Source organism: Stylophora pistillata, chromosome 12 (assembly GCF_964205215.1).
Source record: "Stylophora pistillata chromosome 12, jaStyPist1.2, whole genome shotgun sequence".
In the NCBI taxonomy this organism is placed as follows: Eukaryota; Metazoa; Cnidaria; class Anthozoa; order Scleractinia; family Pocilloporidae; genus Stylophora; species Stylophora pistillata.
Window position 1 is genome coordinate 17,917,653 of NC_142530.1, and position 10,680 is coordinate 17,928,332.

Consider the following 10,680-nt stretch of genomic DNA (forward strand, 5'->3'; position numbering starts at 1 on the left):
ATAACTTAGGATAGGATGTGAACCTCGCCTTCGACTAAGAATAGCCCATTTCCAAATTACCCATGGCCTCATTTTCAAAACGAGTCCTAGTGCTCATCCTTTCATATGATAATAAGTTTTCATTCACATGCAAATTAAACTCATTTAATTTTCACAAGAATGGTTGAGCACCAGGCCTCGTTTTGAAAAAGAGGCCAAGGGTAATTCGGAAATGGGCTATTCGCAGACTCGTACTCAGATCCTACAGTGCAACTGTAACTGAAAACCGCTTGACCATGAAAGGGTCTGGGTACTAGACTACTCCATTTCTTTCCCCTCCCTCCCAGTGGGTGAAGTAGATACAGCTGAGGCAAATTTTCAAAAACTATAAACTCAATAGGGCCAATATAAAATAGTTTGGTTGTCTTGAGCACAAAAAATAATAACCGCTGTGAATCGATGCTTTTGTATTCTGCTTCTGTATAAAAATGCTCCAATTTCTTTTAGATGGCTTGTACATACTCAGATGGAACTCGCTAATAGCATTTTGAATGTCAAAATATTAAAAGTATCTTGTTTTTAATTTTTTTTTGGCTTTTTTGTTTTTTGTTTTTTTAATTTCACTTTTTTCTGACGTAAAAGAATCTTTGATCAAAAATTCAAATTGCAACGTCAAGCAGAGAGAAATATATATTCCATGAATGCGCCGTGGAGGGATCTCCTGTCTTGACCCCATTAATTATATAACACAGAGTGTGAACAATTGCATATTGCAATTGCATTTGCATATTAGGGGGCACATCAAAACCAAAAATAGGGTAATTTTAGCCACGATCAGATGGTTCATGCCATTTCTTAGATCGGCTCACACTGGCGCGCACTTCATCAAGATGAATTCATCCCCTCGAAAAGTTGCGATAAACAAAGGCTACGACGGTGACGATCCAACTATGCAGAAACCAGTGCATCTAAAAGAAATCAGAAATAATTCAAAAGAGGACGACGGCCAAGTTGGAGCGGAAGTTGATTCACCGAACACAATTTACGAAACGTTGGAAGGTGGATCGAACGGGGTGAAGCGACCAAACTGGCGATATATGGGCCTGGTTATCATCGCGTGTTTGATTTCAGTTGTTGCCCTTTTTCTAAGTTTGCTGATGGTGTCCGAGAAAGGCAGCAGAAAGTGTGACTGCTCCAGAAATGAAGGTTAGTAGTTTGGTGAAATTCTCTTTAGTCAAAATGTGAGTCAACATATGGCGATTTACTTCTTGATAGAAACACATGGGAAATTTGTCAATGAATACAAAAAAAATCGATTCCGGACACACTCGAAGCGGTAATGATTGCAAAAAGGTTTGCTTGTGCCAACGAATAACGTAAAGGGAATTTTGGAAAACTTGAGTGGCGGTATGCCCATAGTTGGGTAAAAGAAAGAGAAAAGAAAAGGTTGCGAAACCAGTTCTAATCAGTTTTGCTGTGTTAACAATAAGTTTTATCTGCAAATGTGGTATTCTATTGTGATACACAAACTGTTGAACTGAACTTTGATCTGTCAGGAGTCCTACAAGATATAATAATTATAAAACCGGCCATATGGAATACACATATCTAGGATTGACTTTTATATTTCACCTGACCATGTGGTCTTTTAAATAGGTCGCCTTCAGCAGTCACAATTAGGTCAGTTCGTTGAATTTCCGCGATCATGTAAGAATACTTTGCGGGCAATCGAATCACTGAGTTTGATCTGGGACCTCAATCGTTCCGACCAAGCTTTCAAAACATTGTCATCCTCTATGTGGCAATGCAAATATTACTCTATTCAGACTAAAATCACAACCGTCTTCCTTCCTTTCGTCTTACTTTTCTTTTCCTCGCATGATTTCCACGATAGGAAGGTTTCTCTTAATCATTTTCGAAACAAAGAAAACCACATCGGTTGGTATCAGTGAGTCACTGGTACATTGCTGCTAATTTTGTCAGGGCAGCTGATAATCTTTTCTTTGTTTTTGAAGCTCTCTCTGATGCTGGTAACATGAGGGCTTTTGTGGAGAACATAAAGAGCCTTACTAATGATTCTGACAACAAGATTAAGGCTTTGGAGGAGAATATAAAAAATTTGATAACTAACGATGACGAAAAGATTAGGGCTTTGGAGGACAACACAAAAAACCTGACAACTGAAGCTGACAAGATCAGGATTTTGGAGGAAAACATAACAATTCTTCAGCGGAAACTTGTAAGGAAAATACAGATTTAAAGGTGGGGTGTGCTTTGAAGTGGAAAAAGTGGACGCCCTGTTGTTAAGTGCCAATGCAATTGAACTGGGTAGAGTGCAACTGGGTCCCAAGTGATACGTATGAATTCAAATGAAACGAGTGCGCAGTGCGAGTCCGATTTGATTCAGACCAAAGTTGTGCGTCCGTCGCCACTCGATCACATGCATCCTTTTTGAAATTGCGAAATTGACTCATCTTAGAAAAGGTTTTTTGTTCAGTCCCTGTTTTTACCTATCCAGCACCTGGCATGTACAAAAAGGAAACGGTAGCCCTTTTTTTGTTAAATCTAATTTAAAAGCAAAACGGAATATCTCAGAGGCATTTTTCCATCTTTCATTTTCCTGTAATTTAATTGGTTACTTTAAACACGCCTTGAAACCTTTTATTCATTTATTTATTTATTACAATTTAATGGCAATGATGAAAAAGAAATAAATCTAAATGTACAAATACACAAAGCCATAAGGATAATCTATAAAAGAGCGGAGCACTCCATGCAAGAGCAAAAACTAGTACCCTTCATGAAAAAAAAAAAAAAAAATTGCATCGCTGAGGGCCAATCAGATTGTAGGGTCGCTAGGGATGTTAAAATGGATGCAAAAGTTAAAGGTGTTTTAGATATTGTTCTCGGAAATTTCAAGTCCTGTTAATTACCTTTTTTCCCTTATAAAGTACTTGTTAATTATGCTTGTGGTTCCTTTGCTAATTATAAATGACTTTAGGAGACTATCTAAGTCCGTGCATGGTCTAAGAACGGTAAATTATTCGATACTCTGGTCATCGGCCTCAAGCTCATATAGTTTTTGTTTGGTTTTTTTTTTTTTTTTTCGCTTCTTGATAGTGAATTAGTTAACTTTGATGATAACACCGTTATCACCCAGCAATGATTTAAAGCTCATTGTTAAACATACTATGAAAACTCTGCTTGGTCGAGAGCCGTATGCAAGAGCGCGTGAAGTTGAAATGATAACCCAACATGTGCAGCGGATATTTCATTATTTTACAGTGTCCAGTTTTAAGTCTGCTTAGTTTTCAAGCGCCTCGTGGGTGTAGTGCTTTCAAACATTTCCAAACTCAGAAAGAAGTGTTTTCTTTTGCAGATTGTTTCAAAAGATGTACAATAAAATAATTGTTGACGTCGGTTTGTGCATGATATCATGACTTACCAAACCTCGTGTCTTTGTTATTTGCCCAGTCCTCGGTCTCGGCAGATAACTTAGACCTCAGTTTTGATAATTCATGTTATTAAAAACTGGATCATTGGATAATGCAACTCAAGACATTTTATTGGCATAGCCATTATGGTATATGAGCCAATATACCATAATCTAATATCTGTACATTGTAACATCCGGTTTCTTCTTACAAAATAAAGTCGAGAAGATTTGTCTAATATCTTGGGGGCATTTTTTTTAATAAAACAATTATTCCACTCGCGCGTGTTGGATATGGGATGATTATAGCCAACTCGGCGCTATGCGCCTCGTTGGCTACCTATCATCTCATATCCGACGCGTTCTCGTGGAATAATTGTTAAATATCATGTTCAACCTCATCCAATTTTGCTAACATGTAATTTTCTGTGTAGCGCAGTGTCAAGTCAAAATATTGACCGATTTTTTTTAGGCGGAGAAAAGCATGGAGATAAATAGTAACCGTTTGTCCCTAGAAGACGTCATTGGTGTTTGTGCAAAGGTAAGGGGGCACTTCCAACGATTTATGTGTTATTTTTATTCAGGTATTATAATTTTTCTCTTTGGTCGGCGCGATGCAGACTGAAAACCCGGTAAACCATGCTCTATAACTATTTTCGGCTCGTGGACGCGGATTTTACTTCGTATTATCTTTACAAGTTGTAATGGATTTGTTTTGGAGTGTCCCCGGAGAACGACAGGAGGCATGTGGCTGTAGGATTACTGATTTAGCCATAAGGGCCGGGTTGCTGGAAAGGGGGTTAAAGTCAATCTAGGATTAAAAGTTAACCTTGGCTTCAATTTCTCATGTAGAAGAGCGCGTATAAGAGCTAAGGCGTTGTTGGGTCTTCTCTCAATATGACTAGAAACTAAAGGGAAAAATTACAAACGAAAAATCCCTTAGCAGAACTATAAAACTAAGTTAAAAATTTGCACTAACCCCGTACTAGATTAATCTTGTTGAACAACCCGGTCCAGAGTGAAAAAAGAAAAAGTGTGGTCTAGATTTCCTATCTAAAAATGTGGAAGGGGAGCAGAAAACTTTTAAATTCAAAGCTTGCAGTGATAGTGAACTGCATTGTTTTTGAAGGTTCTCAACTCTTTCAACCTCTGTAAGAACGGTGGGACTTGCTATCCAGAAAACGAGAGGTGCAGATGCAAATGTGTGTGCCCCCCAGGTTTTGTTGGAAAAGAATGCGAGAAAGGTATGTTCTGTTTCACGGGTTTGTTGAGATGTCAGCTCAAGTAAATAAACCCTTCCACTCCCATGAGTGACTCAACCTCGTTCCCAGGGCCTTTTCCCTTAGTTGAGGGAAAGGCCCTGGGAACGAGACAGTATGGCAGACAGTAAGGGGAATTACTAATGAGATCTTGGAAGGGGAAGTGTTAACTTAAGAAATACGATCCCAGAAATTTTATGTTCATAATTCTGTGATTAGGAAAAACAATTTGTTCGAGAACCCTGGACAGTCTTAGAAGTTAGTTGATTGCAATCGCTCTAATTTTTTTTCCATACTTTGAACGCATGCCTCGCTAGATCATTCTTTGCACACTTGGTTGGTTGGTAAGGATTGGTCTATGTATCTAGCATACTATTGGCCCATATTTCTTGCTCAATGGACAATTGGCTAAATCCTTTAAGGTAACTATGGCGACAACTCGCGGAGAACAATGTTCATCTCGTCGTGTCGTCTTGTCGCCTCGTCGTGCTATACATTTATCTCGTCGTGTCGCCTCGTCATCTCGTCGTGTCGCCTCGTCATCTCGTCTTGTCGTCTCGTTACCTCGTCGTGCGATACACTCATCTCGTCTTGCTTTCGTGTCATCTCGTCGTTTCAGGTTTTCCTTTCAGTGTCTTGTTGTCCTTCAGCTCAGCTCTGTCTACGGCATAGTCAGTCACTTCTCATTGTGTGCATGGCAGCCATCGCCATAGACCGCCTCTGCTGCCTCTCCTCGCCTTCTTTCTCAGCTCTCCTCAGCTGGCTCCACTCTCCCGCGTGCGTTGAACTGTTCGTTGCCAGGTCCCCTGGTCTTTCTCTCGTTCGTTTCTTAAGTAGAATCTAGTCCACTGGACTGAATCTCTCCAGCAATGCGCACCAGTGAAAAATGTGGAAAGTGGCAGTTTCACTCTATGAAACTCATAAATAGTTCCCATCCACATTCTGCCGAATAATTTGAAAATGCACCAACAGGCAGCATTATCAGAAAGTACATGTACGCGACAGCTAAGTTGTTAGATTTCTTTAATTTCTTATGATTGTCCAGCTCATGACTGAGAATTCTGAAGTTACTGACCAGGGCCCAGTTGTTCGAAGGCCGATCAGCACTAACCCAGGGTTAAATCTTAATCCAGGTTTCTTTATTTCTCTGATAAAAAGCCGTTTTGGGATAATTCTCCCAATTTATTTTGGGGCATTTAATCATCAAATCGTAGACAAATGGAATCAAGCTGAATTTTCTTTTAAAGCTTTCAGATCTGAAATCAAATTTCACACTAACCCGGGGTTATCTTAACCTACTTTTGAACAACCCGGCCCTGATTCCGATCCAGTTTACCATATTTATTGTGATTAGATTTCAGAGAATCTCTTTTAAGAAAAGAGAACTGAATTAAATTTCCTCAGGTTCTTCAATTTACGATGGCAAAATCATAATTAAGTGATTCAAGTAGGTGAAATAACATTTCTATGAATGTGTTATCAATGTTCTCTTTTCATAAGCTGCTGAACGCTGCATGGAGATAATAAACGACAGAAGAGACAAAAACATGTAAGTCCTGATCATTTAAGCCACCAAATTTGATCATTTCAACACATCAGACTTTATAATTAAAAACTTGCATTTCGAGGAAACATTTTGAGATTTCTTTTGTTGAGATACTGTTAGAAGTCAAAAGATTCTCCATTTGTAATCTCATGTAAGCATCTTCCTTCATTTTCTCCTCCGTTCAGATATTGATTGACTTATGAAAGCGCCGCTCCACAATACTCTGTTCATTTTCTGTAATTTTTTTAATTGCTGTCAACCCGCGATGATCTTTTCTTTAGTTGAACATCATTCACCCGTCAAAAAGTGATTTATTTCGTGTAAATTTTACAAGAGACCATGAGTTTCCTCATCTTTCCTCAGTTTGTTGTGATCAGATTCCTTTGTGGAATTCAAAACCCTATAATAATATTTAGGCCTTATATTTCGTGGCGCAGTTGGTGGGACTTGGGGGCATGGGTTCGAATCTCTTTGAAACCCGAATTATTTCAAACTTCTCTTTCTGTACTTTTTCCTTTTAATCTCCCTTGTGTGGTTCATTTCTTCTACTTGTATAACATCAGCAAGTCCAGATATGATTTTATTCATGTAATCATGTTTTTATCTTCCTAGCGGCCCAATTAGTAGCCGAGCTTACCCCCTACACCTTGGATCAGATACACTCCCTGTTTACTGTCACATGACGAGTCTTGGTGCGTGTAGAGACGGTGGTTGGACACTGGTAATGAAGATGGATGGCTCCAAGGTAAACAGAATTGTCAAGTAAATAAACAGAGCATTTTTCAGCTGAATCTGGGACTGAGCCACTGTCTCACTAAACCAATCAGATTCAACATGAAGCGAAAGCCATTCATGGTGACCCGCGTTTTCCCGCGCCTCTTTCAGTTTGCTAGCTTTTACTTTGAGTTCTGATTGTCCCCTTGTGGTACCCACCTATATTTCTTTAAAATCATATTTTTATCTCCAGAGACTCTTAACAGTTGTCAATGTTAATTGATAATATCATTATTTCCCAGAACACTTTCCACTATGATTCAGCGATCTGGAGTAACATGACGGAGTTGAATACTTTTGCGGGAATGACAGGGTTTGACGAACAAGAGTCCAAGTTGCCCACTTACTGGAGCACAAACTTCAACAAGATCTGCCTGGGTATGAAGAAGAACAATGACATCAACTTCATTCTTATCAATAAGACCGCTGAATCGCTCTTCTCATTGATCGCTGATGGAGAATATCGTATCACTTCGTTGGGTCGCAATACATGGAAGTCGCTGCTCGGTTCGGAAGCCTCGTTGCAACCGAATTGCAATAGAGAAGGGTTTAATGCACACACACCATCTTCTGATCATCCCAAGGTTAGAATTGGCATCCTTGGCAACGAAAACAATGACTGCGACACTTGTGATTCCAGACTGGGTTTCGGTGGGGGAGGAAGACATGATGACTCCAATACCTGTGGAAACGCAGCTGGGTGGGGAGGAGACAATGGGGATAAAAACATCAAAGCCATGGGATACATTTTTGTTCAGTAACAAGGAACATGCATGATCTTCGCTACTAACAGGAAACTCATTCCCTAAGACCAATCATTATTTTTCACCAAGGGGGGGGGGGGGAAGTGTGGAGGATGTTTGGGGATACAGTGGAGGATCAGTTGTCACCAACAGAGTATAAAGGGGGGACTATTTAGGAAACTGACTGCCAATTACTGCCAATGAGGCAGGGGAGGGAGGAGGGAGAGGATCATTACAATATCACAGAACCTCATGGAGGGATCAGGAAACTTTTATCGTGACAGGCAAAATCCTCTAACCCCCTCCCCCCCCGGTGAAAAATAATGACCAGTCCCTGAGAGCAATTTAATTTAATATCTGATGCTATAGATCGTTTTCACTCACGTGACCAAATGCTTAGCAACGGTCGCTACGCCGCCATATTGGTGGACTAAAAATGTAAACAAATCGAATCGCATGCGAGCACGACTCTCCTAGACCGGCCTTACACCCACAACAGTGGACAGACAAAATCGTTCCCGACTTTTTGGTAATGATCCAGACCGAAATTAAGGCTTCATTCATTCTTTGCGAATGCCTTACGTTCGCTAAAACGTTAAATTTATTCAGTGTTGATGATGTGGCCCTGTACACTTGAAATGAACCCCGATACCATTTGGTTGTATGCTTGAAGGCTTCGAAAGGCTTTAAATTGCCGTTTAGTGTAAAAGCTAGTCTCCAGCACGAGGTAAAACAGCAGGTCCGTCGATTCTACCGGAGGTAAACAATCTGGCGCGAAGTTCTGGCCCTCCTTCAAGACTGGGTCAATGCCGATCGCTGATATTTTCTCAAGATAACGTTGTTTGAAGTTATTCTCTAACCTGTTTGCATAATCGGATAAAGGTGTTACAGGTGAGGTTATCCTGGAATATTTATTCTCGCTTAACTGCACATCATTCTCTCTAGGGCAGGCCGCCATTTTGAAATTTCGCGCGAAAAGCGGTCCACCATTATGGCGACCGGAGGTTTCGTGACGTTACGTGAAAACCATCTATATATATCATAACTTTACCAGTTATTCAACAAAATGTAAAAGAGCACACACCTATTATATCCCACTGCAGGAAAATAGTTTTCTGAGATTATAAATTGGCTTACTGTTGGTCACCTTTGCCGCCGTTGTTTGGTCTCGTGACGCGCGTTCTCCCCCTTACCAGCGTGACCAAACCAATCAACGGCTGGGGAGAAGACTAGCTTACTGTCAACTGTTATCTGTTTTGATCAACTCGTACCTTCTCTTATCGTGAATTCATATATCTTATTAACCAGGCGCGAGGGCCGTACTGGGAGAATATCGGCCCGAGGTCTTGACAGTACGGACCGAGCACAGCGAGGTCCGTACAAAAGAGACCGAGGGCCGATATTCTTCCAGTACGGTCCCGAGCAGGCTTGGTTAATAAGAGATTTATTATACGACTGAAGTTTAAAGGGACACAAGTGCGGTATCATTCGGGACCATTCGGGACAGTGCCCGGTCCAACACTGAGAGAATATCGACCGGCAATGGAGCATTTTGATTGGTTGATTTTAGTTATTGGCCCTCTGACTGCCCGAGTCGTGTAATAAGTTGTTGTTACACATTGTCTACAAATGTGGGTTTAAGTCTGGGTTTAAGTTTGTAGAACATTCTACTAGCCGCCATACAAGATATAGGGAACAATAGCTAACTTTGCATACACTGGAAAGCTATTCTTCTTCAAGCTATAATAATGTTTATTTCAAAAACTATATTACAAGATTGCAGTGAAGGCGAGCTGAGTGTAATATTTACAATAGTATTAACAATAAAAAAACTAATAAAAAGGGATAACAATTATGAGATGTTCTAAGTTCTAAGTTATTTAAAATTATATTAGATAGACTAGCCATGAGTTTTTTGGCACGATATGTATTCTTGGCAAGCTATGATCGTAGTGGGGCAGCAAACACAGAATATTAGAAATACACGAACTGGTCTCGGTATCTAGAAAACAATGTGCCAGTACTACGTTCAGACCGAGTTCGACGGTATGATGTACTTCTGACTACTTTCCTTAGTCTCTGAAGAATCACTACTGCAATACGAAATTAGAATGTTATTCTCACTATCACTTACATTGCTGTCGCTTTCTTCATTGACTGACATTGACTCGTCGTCAGGTTCTTTCCTAGGAATATATGCTGTGATTGATTCTCCTTGGTCATTAAAAACGTGTGCTAAAATGCGGCAGATCTTATCATCTTTTTTTCCTTTAAAGAAAGATCAAAGTGTCTTAAATACTTCTCCAGCTCTTGGACGTTTAATTGGACGTTTAATTCCGGTTCGACAGAGAATATCCCAATCATATTCATTGAAGGGTTTTTCCTTTCTTTGCTGACGTTTTTCCTTTCTGTCCTTTTCGCGTAGACTGCGTTTCCTCTCCAATGTAGGTAGATGGAGCAAATAATCTTCTTCCAACTCCTTTTCCACAATAAATCTGGTAGAAGAAGATGATATCCCTTCTTCGTCACTAATTTTTAGTTTCACTCTCTCAAATTCGACTTTAATGTTGTGCCTTGGCTGCCAGTCATCAGGTAGGCGAGAGTTTTCATCGTCTTCAGTATACGAATCAAACACATCTTTGTATTTAAAATATGGCAATTTGGTCGGGTCTGGAACTGGCCTAGGAATGCGACTCATTGCTGGACCAATCCATACCTTTTCCACACATTCTGGACACGGTTGTCCTTTGGTTGAAGCCTCAGAGGTGTTTCATTTCTAAGTAAATTTCTCCTTGTTGATAATGTGTGTTACGGAAATCAGTTATTTTCTTGATGTATGAGGCCCCTGGGACTTCTTTCTTCTGATCAGTGCTCTTGGAGTTACACTCTTTTAGAATATCTTGGTTGAAAAACAACATTTCATCAGGTTTATCCGACTCAAGGCAC

At 40.1% G+C, this 10,680-nt stretch overlaps 1 protein-coding gene across 2 annotated transcripts; it reads left to right on the top strand.

Annotated features, from left to right (window-relative positions):
- Window positions 1–823: 823 nt before the first annotated feature.
- On the top strand, window positions 824–9,592 carry LOC111331492 (putative skeletal organic matrix protein 5). 2 transcript variants are annotated; one of them, XM_022936618.2, is made up of 7 exons: window positions 824–1,185; window positions 2,123–2,218; window positions 3,885–3,953; window positions 4,542–4,656; window positions 6,172–6,220; window positions 6,830–6,962; window positions 7,234–9,592. In XM_022936618.2, exons 1-7 carry the CDS (start codon window positions 1,180–1,182, stop codon window positions 7,750–7,752), a joined length of 987 nt encoding a protein of 328 aa, XP_022792353.2. In that variant the 5' UTR covers window positions 824–1,179; the 3' UTR covers window positions 7,753–9,592. The 2 variants fall into 2 exon arrangements, with proteins under 2 accessions (XP_022792353.2, XP_088597423.1); XM_088741297.1 differs by lacking the exon at window positions 2,123–2,218 and having other exon boundaries at window positions 828–1,185.
- Window positions 9,593–10,680: the final 1,088 nt, after the last annotated feature.

Bases quoted from the DNA above. Each gene is read 5' to 3' on its own strand.
- LOC111331492 (XM_022936618.2), top strand. The intron at 2,219-3,884 runs GTAAGGAAAATA...GATTTTTTTTAG, and splicing joins CAATTCTTCAGCGGAAACTT to GCGGAGAAAAGCATGGAGAT. The intron at 3,954-4,541 runs GTAAGGGGGCAC...TTGTTTTTGAAG, and splicing joins TCATTGGTGTTTGTGCAAAG to GTTCTCAACTCTTTCAACCT.